We start from the raw sequence: 17,673 nt of genomic DNA on the forward strand, positions 1-17,673 counted from the left end.
ATCACAACGCAAGCGATCTTCATCAGGTGTCAAGAACAAATCACGGAGGTAAATACAACAACAAAAAAAGATGAGAGACGAGAATTCAACAAACCTGAAAAAAACATGTGAAGCACATCCAGTCAGGCCAACGACACAGACACTTCCTGGCGGACCACGAATTTCAGAAGTGTTAAATTTCGTGTTCAACCTTTGTATTGCACATACCAGCATAGATAGAATGAAAAATACGAGGTACACGGTCGGTAGAAATACATATACAAGTCCACTAAGAGGTAAGGAGGGAGGAAAGACGGACAGGGAGGCAGAGAGAGAGGGGGGGTGCCGGAGGGATGAACAGAAGCTTAAATAGGAAATACGGTTGGAGGGGGGGAGGGGCCAGAGCGAGAGCGGCAGCTCAAACGCACATCTTACACATACAAAACGGCAGCTCAAAAAAGGACCACCTCTTGTAAATACAAAACGGCAGCTCAAAAAATGACCACCTCTTGTAAATACAAAACGGCAGCTCAAGATGTGCCCTTTGATTGAAACGTCGTGATTGTTTTTTGTTTTAATATAATTTTATTGTATTTCTACATATGACTTTACCGAAAAAACAATGAGGAATACACACCCGGTTAGTGTGTACTTGGTCGGTGACGCTAGGATCTCCCCGACCTCATCGACTGCTCGCTTAATATTTCACCCCAGCCCTTTCCCCGATGTCTTGCGTGACTCATTGCGGCTGGCCCGGTGAAGCTTTGTGTGCCCATACAATTCTAAGCCAATTTAGGGGTGCTGCATTCTGATTTGTCCTGGGAGGGTCGGCCAATCTCCTGGCACCGGGAAACCGTGGGAATTCTCACCTAGGGGCCCTTCGGATGAAAACCCATTGTGCCACGTGATCCTCCCGCCGGGATACTACTTGTGTGTGCTGCGTGGGTGCGTGTGCTCGGGGGGGCGGTAAGGGGGAATCGTGGCACTTGCAGAGTTGCTCCGCGGTTGTGGCACCACAAATTCGATACAATGTCTGCAAAGTAGCAGAGAAATGTTTATTGTAGTATAATTTGGAAGTGTAAAGTAGACTTACCTTTTTTTGGACGTGCCGAAGAAATAAAGGCACCAAATGTACTGTGATGTGGCATGGAATAATTTATTGCCTTCACTTGCTATAAAGATACGAAAAATCGAAAGCGAATCTGCGTAAAAAACATTTTCATAGCCGCTCGACCTTCTGCCTTAGTCCAAAAGTGCAGGCACACATGAATAATAATGAGGGGGGCGCATGTGGAGTGACGTCACGCGTGGGAGAGACACAGCCTTTTTTTGGCTCGTTACATTAGTTGCTGTGTTGATTTCTTTATTAGCTTTAGTTTCCATAAAGAAAGGTCAAAATGAAAGCTAATTTGCGTAAACAAATTTTCGTTTCCGCTCCACCTTCATGCGGAGTGACGTCACCCGTTCATGATTATTAATGATGGGGGGGGGGGTCCATGTGGAGGACCCCACCTGTTTATGAATGAGGGGGCTGGTCGACTTGGAGTGACGTCACGCGCGTTACACACAGACATTCTTGGCTCATGATATTAGGTAATGCACTCAGAATGATATGAATCCAAATCCAGAGTCAATTGGGTTTTGACTCTTTGCTAGGATGCGACCAATCCTAATCCGTGACTTGGAAATACACGTATATGGACGTCTGTGAAAAAGAGCTTCGCAGCTCATCGGATTCCTCCAGGATAAATAAACATTCTGACTCCGATCTCCCTGAGCGCGAGGAACTCGGCCGTCGATTGGTGGCCCTGAGTGCGAGCGACTTGGCCGTTGATTGGTCGCCCTGAGAGCGAGCGACTCGGCCGTCGATTGGTCGCCCTGAGCGCGAGCGACTCGGCCGTCGATTGGTCGCCCTGAGCGCGATCGACTCGGCCGTCGATTGGTCGCCCTGAGAGCGAGCGACTCTGCGGTCGATTGGTCGCCCTGAGCGCGAGCTATCCGGCCGTCGATTGGTCCGCCCTGAGCGCGAACTACTCGGCCGTCGATTGGTCGCCCTGAGCGCGAGTTACTCGGCCGTCGATTGGTCGCCCTGAGCGCGAGTTACTCGGCCGTCGATTGGTCGCCCTGAGAGCGAGCGACTCTGCGGTCGATTGGTCGCCCTGAGCGCGAGCTACCCGGCCGTCGATTGGTTGCCCTGAGCGCGAGCTACTCGGCCGTCGATTGGACGCCCTGAGCGCGAGTTACTCGGCCGTCGATTGGTTGCCCTGAGCGCGAGCTACTCGGCCGTCGATTGGACGCCCTGCTCTGCCATGGCGGACACGGAGCGGGTTGGTTTCGTTGTCGCGACTGAGGCGAGTGGCCGCTGGCGTGGGGACGGATTCCCTCTCGGCGACTTCGCGCTTTCGCACGGACGCTGCTTGGCGCAGCCGTGTGGGCGCGCGTTTGGGTGAAGGTTTTGGGGCTCCCTCGCGCGGCCTTCAACGCCGAGTAGTCTGTGATGAGGGAGCGCGCGAACCCCGGTGCAACTACAACGGCTGTGTAACGGCTTAGGGAGTCGTCGTCGTACAGTGCTGCAGGGTGTCTGTAGCACAGCAGCAGCACCTCGCGCTGTCACCTTGCGCTATCGTGGGCGGATATTCTATGATCGACTTCGGGCCCGGCCCTGTCGCCCTTTCATATGCTGCACTTACCAGCGTGTTGAACTATGGTCGAACCCATCCCCATGGCATGGTGGTGGGGAAGCGGCGACTGGCCAGGGTTTGTCAGTAGCCATGCTCTGTCCACTGCTGCAACAGGGCCGCCGCCGTCATCTTCGTGCTCCCTCAAACAAGCGCAGTAGTAACAACAGCAGCACCGCAATGATGATGACGCACTGGCCTTATTGAACCAATAATGTGCGGATTAAAGCAGTTTGTTTTTTGTTTTGGTCGCACTACTTGCTCTCACCGAACGTGCTTGCCATGCATGGCGCAAGGGTCAACGTGGAACTTTGCGTATTGGCAAGTACTGTACAGTACTTCGTGCTATTCCCACGACTTGTAAATACATTATCTTTGGACGCTAATATGTAGGATTGAAGCAGCAGTATTTTTGTTGGTCCCGTTACGTTTTATCTGACCGTGCAGTTTCTGTCTCATTTCAGGAGGTGGATGCTGTAATAGGCAATGCGTCAAGAGAACATTTAGTAAGTGGAGTTGAATGTTGAGATCAATGTTCTGTCATTTCCTCGAAGGGTGCACAACGCAACATTTGATGGCCTGCCAAATACCTGCATAGGTTCCGGCTGGTTCCAAATCCGAAAAGTAAAATCTTACCAGGTGTAACTATAGTGAGAAGTGAGATGTGAATGACAGATAGAGAGATAAGAGATGCCATGGATGCAGTGAGATATGAGCTGTAGATTCAATGGCGATGTAGGGCTGGGTATCATCAGTAGAGAACAATGGTTGCAATTGAACCGGGTCCAAGTCGGGCATAACAGACGAACCTCTGGCAATACTTGATTTGTTACTCGTATTGTTGTGGATCGGTGGATTGTGAGAATTGACCTCAAATGTTACCAGCATTTACTTTGGCTCTCCACTCTCATTACGTTATACTGTTGTGAACACTGAGGACACCACATGGCTTACCAATAGTTTCGATTTAAAGCTTTCGTGACTGCAAGGATTCATCTTCTTTGGTTCTTTCGGTAAAGTCACGTAAAATGAGAATAAAATAATAAATTGATTATTGTGTTATTTTATTTTATCAATTTATTATTTTATTCTCATTCTACGTGACTTTACCGAAAGAACCAAAGAAGATTACCAATAGTTCTGAAACATGCGGACAGTAACATAGTTCATTTATTTGGTATAGCCCTGTGAGCCATTCGGCTCTTGAATCGGGTGCAACCGCAACAAACAAAAAAACCAGGTTCTCACTATTAGACCTTACTCCAAAATATTGCGCGTAAAGGGGATGTTTGTGGTTCTGTGGACAGGTTGATACAGCCTTCAAATTCCTGAAAAATCCACGAGTGGCTGGAAGTCCTCCAAATATACAGAGGGCGTTCCTACGCAAGAAAGGTGAGTGTCACGGGAGGCTCGGGTCCGAGAACCCAGGGCCCATGTGGGGTCCTCCAGACCCTTGCTCTCCATGTGTACAACATTTGTGAAACCAGGACGTCTTAGGGTATGTACCATGAGTGGGGTTGCGATGGTGAGATCCGCCTTCCGAGATTAGGCGTCGAGACAGGTGGGGTTTGAGTTCACTTTTAATAGAGCTCACCCCTCCTCCAGGATATTATAGATAGGGCAGAGTGCCAGCACAACCCGAACATCCTGCTCCACCTAACACACCGACGCAATTACACTCGCACATATACAATTACAAACTCGTGCTCAGCCAGTTTGGTACAAAGGTTATCGGACACTAGCCGACGTATCAACAGTGTAAAATATGAGTAGCACCACGCTGGTTACCTCGATTGTAGATTTATCCATGCAAATACCAGTAGCCTGATGTTAGCGTTACCTACATTTTTGGGTCAAATTGACTTGGTCTGAGACTAGGGAAGCCCCTAGATAACTAGCTGTGACTTCTGTACACCAGCTAGAAGTCCTGCTTACACATTGCTCAGCCAAAATTAGTTATAGGCACATTCAGTTCCACACCATTCTGTGCAGCCATCACCATGTGCCTACAGTTACCGCTCCTGTGTTCATTTGTCAGTGAAAAACCCACGGTTCATAACAAGCACTCTCAGTACCCTTAAGTACAGCTCATGCCCGCCTATAACCACAACGCTATGCTGCACAAAACTGCGGCTCCGAAGCCGCATTCGGCTCTTTTAAGTACTGTTTTGTGACGTTATTTATTAAGGACCAGAAAAAATGGCTCTTGTCATTTAGGGTGCCGACCCCTGGTGTAGTTCCATAGTTCCATAGTTCATTTATTTGGTATAGCCCTGTGAGCCATTCGGCTCTTGAATTGGGTGTTTGGTTCGCTGCGCGTGGTGCTGACGTTTTTTATAAATACACCGTTTAAAAATAAATAAATTAATGTGAACCGACACACCTGATGACGACCGTTTGTGTTATGGTCGAAACGTCGTGAGAATTTTAATTGTTTTATATATATTTTATTATTTTATTGTTTCCCTTCAACGTGACTTTACCGAAAGAGCTAAGAATATTGGGGATGTCACTGTGCAATTTTCCTACGTCGTGGACAGCACTGGGTGGGTTGCTGTGTGAGGCCGGTTCTAGTACAGCACGGCATGCGATGCACCGTCATCGCGTACACCCTGTAGGCGGGTGCAGTACCAGCCCTAGTGGGGCTTGGTGAGCGCTGGGATAGCGCGGGCACCACACATAGCGTGTAGTGCGGGCTCCCACAAGGGGGAGTGTGAGAGTGTCGGCCCAGGGGCAGGGTTGCCCCGGACCATGGCACTCTTGTTGACCCCGTAGACACGTGATCTGGAGTGTCCACAGAGAAGGCCCCAGGTGGGGGGGGCTAGTGGATTATCACGTGTCCAGGGAGAGCTCTCGAGGGGGATTGAGAGGAAGCTAGAACGCTCAAGAAGGCAGGCGGGGCCGAGGGTGGAGCTGCCCTGACCGGGAGGATATAAGGTGGGTCCCTGAGAGGAACCGGGGTCGCTGCATTCTACAAGCTGTGAGCTCTACGTCCTACAAGCAGGAAGCTCTACAGGCATCAGCACGTGGCCGGGACCCAAGTGAGGGTCAAACCCTTCGTAGCTGTAACTCCTCCATATAGGGTAGTTAGCTGGGTGGTCACCACCATGGGCTGTATCTGGTAAAGGGGCAGTTACCCCTTTGTGTTAACGTGTTTATATTATAATCAATGTGTTGCCTCTAAAGAGAAACGCCTGCGACTCAGTTGGACTCAATACATCTGCGAAAAACCTGCATGTTAATGACCAGTAATTAGCAAAATTCTACGTAGGATATTGGATCTCACTGTAAAAATCTTAAACATTCACACGATGTACATCTCACTTCTTTTGTATTTTTGTTTTTTTTGTGTCTAGGTCTGACAGACGTGGAGATAGAGGATGTGTTTCTGCGGGCTGGGGTGCATAGAGGAACCAGCCTCGCTCATGCGCAACATTTGGCCCAGTCTCCTGCAGGACCACCAGCATCACGGCACTGTGAGCGGAACCTTCTGTCACGACCATTCCACTTGGCCTGCACCCACAGGGCTCTCTCAGAGTCCTTGTGTTGTCAACTCTACTTTGATTCTGTCTCTGGAACTCAAAAACGTATGAGAGCCTTGAGAGTAGCTATCTACTTGTTGAATCTCATGTGCTTACAATTACTTTGCTCACCAGCTTGGCGCTGGAGGGACGTAGGCGCTCTGTCAGCTGTCATTGCAGCTATCGGCTTCGGCATCAACCGGCTGTACAAGGCATGCATAGAGCACGAGCACTTGCACTCATGTGAGGCTGTCGAGATTAGAGGCAGGTATCCTACGTAATACACAACACATTTGTGGCGAATGTTATACGAAGCATACAGAGCAGGTATATTTACTATGTGTGAAGTTATCCATTGTTCAAGTGACATCTTTGCAGTGAAAGTGTTATTTACAAAAATCATCCACCCATATTTTATATTAGCGCAAGGTACAATCATCTTACGTCATCTCGAAAGATTAATTTGTTCGCATTTTGTATAGGAAAGATAAATATGAGAATTGTTTACTGTCTGCAGCAATGGGTGTCTTGCTTCTGTGCTAGTATCGACCGACCTGTGTGTGCGTAGTGGCTGGCGGCTGTTCGTGCTGCAGAAGCCCAACGTCTCACTGATGTGGAATCCACTGTCTCTGCAATGGCCGCTTCACTCACCCACGCTGGTGCGTGCATAAGCATAGCAATGCACAATTGTGCATTGCATCCAACCGTTAAAGCGCTTGTAATTCACATTTCCCTACAGTAGTTGACATAACCATCATCAGCTATGTTACTCTACTGCTGGATGAAGGCCTCCACAAACCGTCGCCATGCCTTATAGCCCTGCGATGCGAGTCTGTCTAGCTCCTGTACTCAAGCTGATCTCATGGCTTCATCTCCTCCCGGCTGTGTTCTTTTCGTGGCCATTCTGACTTTCGGCCATCGTCCTTTACAGCAACATGTTCTCCCTGAGCCCTCTAACATTTTTTACAGGTCAATGTGATGTGTTAGGGTTACGACGCTTGTTTACCCAGGAAAGCCTCACTGAGGCCTAGTACAGGTATCCCTCGATTTATGAGAGGGAGCCGTTAATCAAAAACACATGTAAAATTAAATTGAATTAATTGGAATGGATTTTCCCATAAATTTAGGGATGTGTTTCATTCCAATTGTATTCCTTAACCTAAAAATATAACATAAAAATGGTATTAAAGGACATAAATATTTAATTGATTAAATAATTAATTTAACACTAAATAATTAACTTTTATTGTGGAAATTCGATTTCGTTAATCGAAAAGTGTCCATAATTTAACAGCAAATTTCGTAAACAAAAGTTGGGAAATCGAGGGATACCTCCAGTACTCTTTTTTTAGTAGGGTCCTGCCAAGTTTTTTGTAATAGAGGGTGACGTTGTTGCTATATGTTATCCCAGTCAAGTAATTTGCAGGCCTCGCTTAAGTATTGGATTGTTCAGTATAGGATTGTTTAACACCAATTACATCGCATGTGTAAGGACAGTACGGTGTGATGTAGGGACAGTACGGCTCCCCGTGGCCGTAACGGGAACAGACAGGGTCATGTTTGGGACCTAAGTGGTTGCTATGATGATTGATGGGACAAGCGTTGACAGGGTCACATGAGGGGAAGCATGGGACCTAACGGTAGTAAATTGTAATAAGGGCAGAGACAGACAGGGCCAGGTGCGGTAAGAGAGGGTTCGGGAATAGGGGCGTAGCCATGTTGTGAGGGGGATAAGAGCTGGCGTGAACCGGAACGTTGGGCTGCTGTTGTAGGGGAATTGTCACCTTGGAGGGGGTCGTCTTTTCTCATCCTGGAGTGGACACCTTGTAGTGTTGGAAGACTAGCGTTATGTTGTCTCAGAATTGAGTTATCAAAGTTACCCAAGTGTATATAGTCACTCGTAATGTTATCAATGAGTTGGTGGACTTTATTCATAATATATACATATATAACTGAACAAGATGGTGTCTCTGAGAGCTACATTTCACATGTATTTTTTATAACTAAACTTTTTTTTAGGACTAAACTTTGCAGTCACATCTAGACTCATACCAGTTAATGATATCATTGCCCATGTCGACGTGGCACTCAAGGGCCTGGGTCACATCGCTGCAGACGTAGAAAGATCTGAAATCGCTGCAACCCTCAAAAACGCTATGATGCCAGCTAGCAACATCAGCAAAGATGAGCGCTTTGAATTATCTCAATTAAAAAAGAGGGATGACATTGTCATTCTCTCAGCCGACAAGGGCAATGCCACTGTCATCATGGACAAAATAGAATATAACAACAAAATTCAGGAACTGCTCAACGATGGCAGCTACACCAAAATAAGAAGAGACCCCACCAACAGCCTCGTTACTAAAACCAACAAAATCATTTCTGATTCAACAGCATTAATTGATCAAACCAAACAGTTCTCGTTGAAACCTTCTGCGGCCAGGCCACCAAGATTATATGGCCTTCCAAAGATACATAAAGAAGATACACCCCTTCGTCCCATCATCTCTACTATCAACTCCCCCACCTACAAACTGGCTTGTTTTCTGTCTGAAATCCTGCGGCCTTTTACTGGAAAAACCACCTCTGTGGTACTAAACTCTACTCACCTGGTTTCGACAATCAAGGGTATTTTCCTGTCCCCAGACGACCTGCTTGTCAGTTTTGATGTGGTTTCCCTATTCACCAAAGTTCCTGTACCTGACACCATCGCAATCATTGAAGACTTGGTTCATGAAGGACTGCATACTGATGTACCCCCCTGGTGAGACACTGCTTAACCAACACATACTTCACCTGGAATGGAACTTTGTACAAACAAACTGAGGGCACCCCAATGGGCTCCCCCCTATCGCCGGTTGTAGCCAACGTTTTCATGGAAAAATTTGAGACTGACGCCATCCAGACTGCCACTCTACGCCCGACCTTATGGAAGAGGTACGTGGATGACACTTTTGTCATCTGGCCACATGGCCGGCCTGCTCTAGACCAATTCCTCGACCACATCAATTCCATACACCCAGCCATCAGATTTACCATGGAAGTCGAAAAAGATGGCAAGCTACCCTTTTTGGATTTCCTAATTAAAAGGAGACCTGATGGTTCAATGATCCACTGTCTACAGGAAAGCTACTCATACAGATGCTTACTTAAAATCGGATTCCCACCACCATCCATCCCAGAAGAATTTCCTCATCAAGACTCTATACCATAGAGCCCAATGCATTTCCGACCAGGAACACATTGCTCGTGAACTCAAGCACGTACACCAAGCTCTCAAGGATAATGGTTACTCCGACTACACAATCCGCAAAGCCATCACTCCAACCATGAAGAAGGATCCTCTTGAGCCATTCAAAACCATCACCTTACCCTACATTGCGAGGGTCACAAAAAAGATCTCCAAAATCCTGAATAAACACAAGATCCTGGTCCGATTCAACACAGTACATAAAATCCATGATCTGGTTCCGCCTGTAAAAGATGTGGTTCCAGACATACAGTACCCGGGCGTCTACAAACTAAGTTGCCTCTGTGGTAGCAGCTATATTGGAGAAACCAAACGACATATCTCGGACCACATCCGTGAACATAAAGTAGACTTGAAACACGGTAGGACGAACACCTCAGCCGTGGCAGATCACTGTTATAATTCACTGGGCTCACATGACATTGACTTCTCCAAGACGGAGGTTCTCTGCAAGCCATCCGGCTACCATGAGGGATTCGTTCATGAGGCTATCCACATATACAAACACAGAGACAATTTCAACCGAGAAGATGGATTCCGGCTTAGTAACCATTGGAAAGACGTTATAAACCATTTCGGTTCTTGATTGATTGTATTTTACGGTGACTTTCAGACTGCAGTCCATTCGCTGGCACTGCCTCTTAGTACCTTTCACACAACGGTCAATAGTATAGTTTATAGCATTTTGTATAATAATAAATAGTATAACAGTGTAATGTTTAACATAATTCATAAGGCAATATATAGTGCCGTAATTCTATAGTGAATATACAGCAGTGTGGTATACAGTAGGGTTAGTAGAATAATACATAGTGTAATACTACAAGTCTAATATTTTATAGGCTAAAGTATAGGGTAGTGTATGGTAACGCATTGTATAATTCATGGGTGGGGTTTGTCTATGGATACGATATTATACAATGTAGTTTAGATTGGAAGATATAATAGTGTAATGTATAGTAGTCTAGTTTATAGCATAGTTATAACGCAACAACTCAGGTGTCTTTCTCTGTGCCGTTTGTTCTCCCTCTATTCTGCTTGGGTTTGCTCTGAGGTCTTTGATTTGTATGTATGCATGTTGAACTTCTTTCACTCCGTTCATAGCCAACCGTGCGAATCGGATTTCCTCCCATTTGTTATTAATTGACTGAAAACATTTTAGAATAAAACTCAAATGCAGGAGCCTGAAAAGAGTCCTATGACTTGCTGGCTTTATTATTAATATCATTAATAATTATAATTGGTATTGGCCAAACATGGCAATGATGAAAAATCACGTGCAAATCACTTAATTGGGTTTACACAGAGCAACTTTGTTCCCGACATGCGAGCACTTGGCAGGACCCTCCTGAAAAAGAGTATTGAGATCCAATGAGGGTTTCCAGGGTAAACAAGCGTAAATGAAAATAAATGCAATAACACTATACATGTGGCTTAAGATGTTTGTATAATGTGTTTAGTGACACAACTACAGACAAGTGTCGCAGGGACCCACGAGCTTTTGTCACGTCAACAAAAACAGTTGGAGCGGCTGACAGATGACACCGCTGTATCCAAGGTAAAACGTGCGAACACTCATCGTATGAAAGAAGGTGGTGAAGTGGTAGCACTCGTCCCCTCACAGCAAGTATGCGCCTGGGTTTGATTCGCTACTCAGGTACATTTCTGCGTGGTGTTTGTATGTTCTCCCTCTGTTCTGCATGGATTCCTCCATTTTCTGTGATGTCCTCTCATAATGTAATTGGTAGTGGTCAGAACGTGGCAGTGCTGAAAAAATACCTGCAAACTACTCAATTGGGATTATACACGGCAGCATCATGCCTCCTACTGTGAAAACTTGGCAGAATCCTCCTGAAAAAGAGTCTTAAGACTGAACCTTTCTTGAGTAAAGTGTAATAATCGACTTATCTATTCCCTACAACCTTCGGCTGCTAGACCACCCAGATTTTATGGCCTTCCAAAAATCCACAAAGTAGGTACCCCGCTCCGTCCTATCGTCTCCACCATTAACTCATCCACCTACAAATTGGCCCGATGTCAGCAGTTACATTGGGGAAACGAAACGACATGTCTCGGACCGCGTTCATGAACACAGGGCAGATCTGAAACACGGTAGGACCAATACCTCTGCCGTTGCTGATCATAGTTTTAACGCTGTGGGCTCACAAAATAGATTTTTCCAAGACGGAGGTACTCTGCAAACCTACTGGCTACCTTCAGAGATATGTTCATGAAGCCATCCAGATATATAAACACAGACACAACTTCAACTGAGAAGATGGTTACAAACTGAGCAATCATTGGAAGGACGTTATTAACCAGGTAAAGTCTTAACTGACTGTGATGTTTCCATCGTACCTGCCTATGTCAGCTGTTATTTCCGACTCTCTGTCTCTCTATGCCTCTCTCTTAGATCTCTCATGCTCACGTGTCCTTTGCATTCCACTCCCATGCCTTTGGATTACAGTCATGCTCACATGTCCTTTGGATTGCACTCTCATGAACACATGTCCTTTGGATTGTGCTCTCATGCCTTTGGATTACACCACTCTTTGTTCTTACATTAACATGCTAATCTCTCACATTAACATAGCCACTTCCATGCCCTCGTTGAGGAGGCTGCTCTCCGTTCTTACAGTTACATGCACATTCTTGGATTGCACCACCCTTCGTTCTTACATTAACATGCTAATCTCTCACATTAATATAGCCACTTCTGTGCCCTCGTCGAGGAGGCAGCAGCTGTTATTTCCGACTCTCTTTGTCTCTCTCTCTCTCTCTATGCCTCTTAGATCTCTCATGCTCACATGTCCTTTGCATTGCACTCATGCCGTTGGATTGCACTCTCATGCTCACATGTCCTTTGGATTGCGCTCTCATGCCTTTGGACTGCACCACTCTTTGTTCTTACATTAACATGCTAATCTCTCACATTAACATAGCCACTTCCGTGCCCTCGTTGAGGAGGCCACTCTCCGTTCTGAGTTACATGCTAATTTCTCACATTAACATCACTAGCACCGCCCACTTCTTTATGACCCTTGGGCTACACCCATTTCAAACCTTTTAAAACAGTCTGCCTCAGCAGCTCATGCTTTCCCACCTGATGATGGACGTTTGTGTTGCACCCAAAACGTGATTTATTTTATTTTATATCTACATGACTTTACTGAAAGAACCAAAGAGTATGGATTCCTGCAGTCACGAAAGCTTCAAATCAAGAAAGTATAAATAAAAATACTCAGCAATGAGATATACATGGAACCGCCTGATGTTTCCGTTTGCCAGAAGCCTTCCAGCAAAATTTACCCAGACACGCATATTTTACACTTCCAACATTAATGACTAGATTCCTACATCTGTCACCACCCTCAACCACTGTATGGGCTAGGTGTGATCTGTACCTGCCTTAATAGGTGCTAACTTGTCTAAACATTTTATGGGGCTAAACTGGGGATTGTTGTCTTTTCATGTGTGTGTGCAGGCCAGTGGTCCATTGCTTGCAGATCTTCGAACAGAAATAGCTTCTATTAAAGGTCTCATGCTGGGGAGGTATGTTGCCAAACCTCCCGAATGTTAAGAGCAACCCAAAAGTGGCTGTTTCTTGATGCAGTCCTAGCCGCACACGCGAGCATCTGCAGGAGTGTGTCGATGGCTGCCGGAATGAAAACGAGGGCTTCGTTCACGCACGCCAAGTCTGGCTTTCAAGGCGGCCCTCGCTCCGTGTTGATGATTAATTTACTGTTAATCCGCTTGATCAGCCAGGAGAGCGTCATTGAGACTCTCTTTCAGGAGGGTTCGGCCAAGTTTTTGCATTAATAGTCCATGTTGCGATGCGGAATCCCAATTGAGTAATTTGCAGGTTTTGCATTGGGATGTTTAACCAATCCCAGTTACATTGTTTTTTTTTATCTCTGGTAGGAAACCCATGCAGAACAGAGGGAGAAAATACGGACTTCACATAGACAGGCGCCCACATTGTTGAGGTGTTTACACATTGCTGTTTTCGTGTCTCACTCAGAAAGCAGTTCCCGTGTCCCCCGAATTCAGCAGCCATTCTGCCGAGCTGGCAGCTGGCATTGAAGCCATCTACTTCGACTGGAACAACAATTTCTTCAACAATGACATCTCAGGACGTCAACGCTGCAACAAATAAAGAGCAACAACTGCAGCCAAGGGAAAACACCGACACTCTTACTGGAAGCAGTGAAAATGTCAGCAGCAGCGATATTTCACCCATAAGTCATGAATCAGGTAAACAAGCATTATTTAGCTTTTGCACTGTTACTGTCTCACAAGGCTATCACGACGGCACTGTTTCACAGTCTGCAGCACTGTCACAGTAGGGCCACATGTTGCGACGTGTAATCCCAATTGAGTGATTTGCAGGTGATTTGTATAATTTGGTAAACTTGGATCATGACGTCGGCACAGTGGCCTACTCTTTGTAAATGGTGACAGGGGATCTTTAACGTCTGCTATGAAGCAAATGGCGAATATTTTATGGTTGATATATCTGCAGTGGTAACCAGGGCAGCCTTCTGGATTCAAACCATGAACCACTGCAACAAGAGGTGAACGTGCTACCCCTGGGCCACGTCACCGCCCAGCAGCTTTATAAAAAGGCAAACACTTAGTTTTTTTTCAACGGTTTTACTTAACTTGACTCTTGTGTCGTGGTCAAATCTTGTAATCAAAATTTAGTCTACTTCCCGTTGTCCAATCAATTCCAAATTTTGCACACACTCAGATCCGGTGATCATGCATGTATCAAAATCGGCATCAATTAATCAATTAATTCGCTACTTTAAAGCAATTTACATTTTGTATGGACGCCTTATTATTTACATATATATTTGTATAGGTCAAAAACGCCGCGGTCCCTAAACTCTCAAATAGCCTCGCCCAACAACCAGGCGCCACGTGTCTCGGGCACGCCAGTTGTGAGTAAAACCGTTGCTTAAAAAAAAAACTTTTTTTAAGGAGTTTATTTAAGGTGATGAATTTTGTTTGCTGATATGTTTTATTGTTTTAAACAGCATCACCAGGTCTTGATTCCGAAGTCCATACCCTGAAGGCAGAGGGTAAAGTTAATTCTCTCCAAAGTTTAACACAAAACGGTGAAGTGGGTGATGGCTTCATCCATCAGCATCAGGACGAGGATGAAGACGTCATCACTGAAGTTTGTGTTCTCACGAAGGTGGAAGCTCAAGGAGAAAATGAGGTGGACTGAGAAATGTAAATTTGGTATCAACTCATTTTCACTGATGCACATTTAAAATTTTCGGGCAAAATTATGTACAAACGTTTGCTACTGTATTCACGCATACATTCAGACAGGTATGTTATTTTTATTCTCTACAACGGTTAATTTAATTAACGGGGCGGTTTTCACAGCCAAAGTAATGATTCATGATATGTTTCTGTGTTTGTCCACAATGATGATTTGGCCAAATTTGTGCTTTTTAAGAGCCTCTACTATCCGACACAGCCAAGAGATGTACGCGCCAATTGTTTCACCGCACCTGTGAGTTTAATTAAAATGATCACAACCAAATTTAGCAAGAGATGTTCCCATTGAAATCGAAGTTATTTTTTATTGAATGGAAGGAACTAAACTAAAATTAGATATTATAAAATACATAGCAATTTAACGGCAACATGAAAATTTGAAGTTAAAGTTTTGAGAAAATGTAAAATGTAATCCGAAGCACAACCTCAATTGGAAGTACTGAAAGTAATTTCTCACCTTGTCATGAGTTTTATTTGAGTATGGATCACGAAGCTGAAAACTTCCCATGATAATCATTAATCACATTTGTATAATTTCACAATTACTTGTAAGATCAATTCAACAAATAAACATAAATCTAAAAATGTGCTGCTGTTTTGTGGCTGGTTTAGCCCATTTACCGTATTCAAGATGCAGAGTGAAAATAATCTTGATCCTACATGGTCCAGTGACTTCACAGTGCTAGACGACTTGGCACATACAAAACCAATACTTGATCCTTAAATCACTGTTGTCAACGTTAGCATCATCTTAATTCACAGTTCACAAGAGGGCTGATATTGGGCAGCAGAGTGACACAGTGCCTTTCAGCAAGAAGGTTCTTGGTTTGATTCCCTACTCGGCTGCCTTTCTGGCGTTTTTATTTCCCACATACTAGAGAGCCAAAGATCCCCCGTATAGTCTATAGCAGACTGTTGGGGCAAGTGCTGTTAGAGGGAACTTATAAAGGCTGGTATGGCACATGGGGTGGGTGGCCAGAACCACACGCGATCGCCTTTGTCTCTCCAGTGGCAATGTTTGCACAGTTACGCATTTGATGCCGAGTCGCACTAACCGCTGTGTCACCGCTACCCACAGAACTACACCGCTTGAGAGCTGCAAGCTATTGCCTGCTCAGCTGTGTATGGCCCGACAGTTACGGAATCTACTTCCAGCTGTCAGAGAGTTGCTGCAGCCATTAGTCCCTGACTTAGCTGATGGACACCACAGGCTGGATCAAGCAAAGTAAAAATGGCAAATGCATCATGACTAGAGCAGGAAGACATGCGGGCTCTTCCCTAGGGACCCAGTCCGCATGACACCGTTGCCCAGAGATGATGCGGGCAGCCGTGGTAGGTCCTCCATCGTGGGACGTGATGGACAAAGGTTCCGCTGAAATAGCCAGGACCTGGGCTATCCACATGCTAGGCTCACAAATTCTCATTGTGCCGCAGGCCCCTTGAGTAGCCGTCACACAAAGTGACCCGACAGCGGTAGAGCGAACGGGTTGCAATGGGAAGGTTGCGAGTTCAAATCCTGTTTGGGGGGTTGACTCGGCCTATCAACCCTCCAAGGTCAATACAATGTTGGCATTCTACGCATGCGCTGATGTGTACTTTGGCACGCGGTTCAAAGTTATTAAGATCAGTGTGCATTGTACAAAGTTAGATTTTCTTAGTTTACATTTGACCAAGGTCAAAAATAAATTGCAAGTGTTCATCGGGGGGCTTAGTTGTATTTTTGTACTTTGTTGAAATGTAAACCCAATAGTTTGTTAGTTAAAGGCATTACAAGGAAGGCGTGGACACAGACGGATAGACAAAAAACAATGTCTTTAGGTAAGATGAGCCTTTAGAAGTGGTGATTATATTTGTATTTATTAATTGGGTTTGTCTCTTCTGTTACACAGTTAATTTGCATAATTACCCCAAACGGCCCAAACACCCCAGTTTCATCCCACCATCACAACTGTGCAGACATTTTCAAGACAGTGCGCAATACAAGCCACATTGAGTCAAGATTTCTGTTTGAATGGGGCTCTTCATGTGCTGGACTCGAAATCTACAGAATATAAATGCGAAATGTGGTTGAAATGCATGAGTTAGAGGTTTTTCAGACTTCTTCAATCCTGTAGAAATCCTGTGCGGATTTAATATTTGTCCTGAGAAACCTGTGACCTTTTAAAATCTGAGTGCATTATGACTCCAGTCCAATCGTGTTGAACAGCAGACTGGATTTCTTTCATCATGGAATCTGCTTCACTGATTATTTTGGATTAAGTTGATAAATAGAGCGAGGACACAATGGCCTTGTTTTATGAGGGTAAGAGAGAATAAAACTTTAGGAATTTTGCTCGTACCCTGCCTAAGAAGAACACACCACTAATTATTCACATCACCATGGAGAATTTAAGCAACAAAAACAGACGAATCCGCCCCTCAATATATCTGTCCTTTCACCTAAAAATAAACATGTCTTGCACTTCCCATTTGCCCCACAGCCCCCAGGAAGTGGATATAATCACGCGTTGCCCTTGGGAATATAAGTAGCAAAGACATATCAGAGGAAACACCTTTTCTATTCTCGAGAGAGATCTGCAAAGGACTCGTTTTATCTGCTTGTTTGATTTTCCTCAGAAGAAGCTTCAACCTTGTCATGTTAAGACGATGACTCCCCTTGCATTTGTAGTGGGTTCCCACGGAGACGTAGTTTGAGGCAACACAGTTTATTTGAAATATCGTAACACAAGGCCCTTTACCCCCGCGACCTGGGGAGGTATGGTTTCTGGGCTGACGTGCCCTATCACTGGGACTACGGGCTCTGAGTCCTCCGGCTAAGGGTGACCTAGGGGAGGCTATGCTGACCTGACCCAGCCAAGGTGCGGGTCTCGACCACTGGCCCGCGCTCGGTCCCGGCCCTTAAAAGGACGTCGGGTCCCGGGGTCCCCAGGGTCCTAGCCTTGCTGGTCTTCAG

The 17,673-nt window shown here is 45.5% G+C and overlaps 1 protein-coding gene across 7 annotated transcripts; it reads left to right on the forward strand.

Moving 5' to 3' along the window:
* Window positions 1-2,205: 2,205 nt before the first annotated feature.
* On the forward strand, window positions 2,206-15,308 carry LOC116947637 (peroxisomal membrane protein PEX14-like). Of its 7 annotated transcripts, none has more exons than XM_032963615.2 (10): window positions 2,206-2,330; window positions 3,122-3,163; window positions 3,965-4,049; window positions 6,014-6,133; window positions 6,314-6,390; window positions 6,747-6,837; window positions 10,889-10,986; window positions 12,913-12,980; window positions 13,450-13,682; window positions 13,951-14,450. In XM_032963615.2, exons 1-10 carry the CDS (start codon window positions 2,289-2,291, stop codon window positions 14,004-14,006), a joined length of 912 nt encoding a protein of 303 aa, XP_032819506.1. In that variant the 5' UTR covers window positions 2,206-2,288; the 3' UTR covers window positions 14,007-14,450. The 7 variants fall into 7 exon arrangements, with proteins under 7 accessions (XP_032819506.1, XP_075926895.1, XP_032819507.1 ...); XM_032963612.2 differs by lacking the exon at window positions 13,951-14,450 and adding an exon at window positions 14,468-15,308 and having other exon boundaries at window positions 2,208-2,330; XM_032963614.2 differs by lacking the exon at window positions 13,951-14,450 and adding an exon at window positions 14,468-15,308 and having other exon boundaries at window positions 2,249-2,306.
* The last annotated feature ends 2,365 nt before the right edge of the window (window positions 15,309-17,673 follow it).

Source organism: Petromyzon marinus, chromosome 30, assembly GCF_048934315.1.
Source record: "Petromyzon marinus isolate PM22_M1 ecotype Great Lakes invasive population chromosome 30, UKy_Petmar_22M1.pri1.0, whole genome shotgun sequence".
Classification (NCBI taxonomy): Eukaryota; Metazoa; Chordata; class Hyperoartia; order Petromyzontiformes; family Petromyzontidae; genus Petromyzon; species Petromyzon marinus.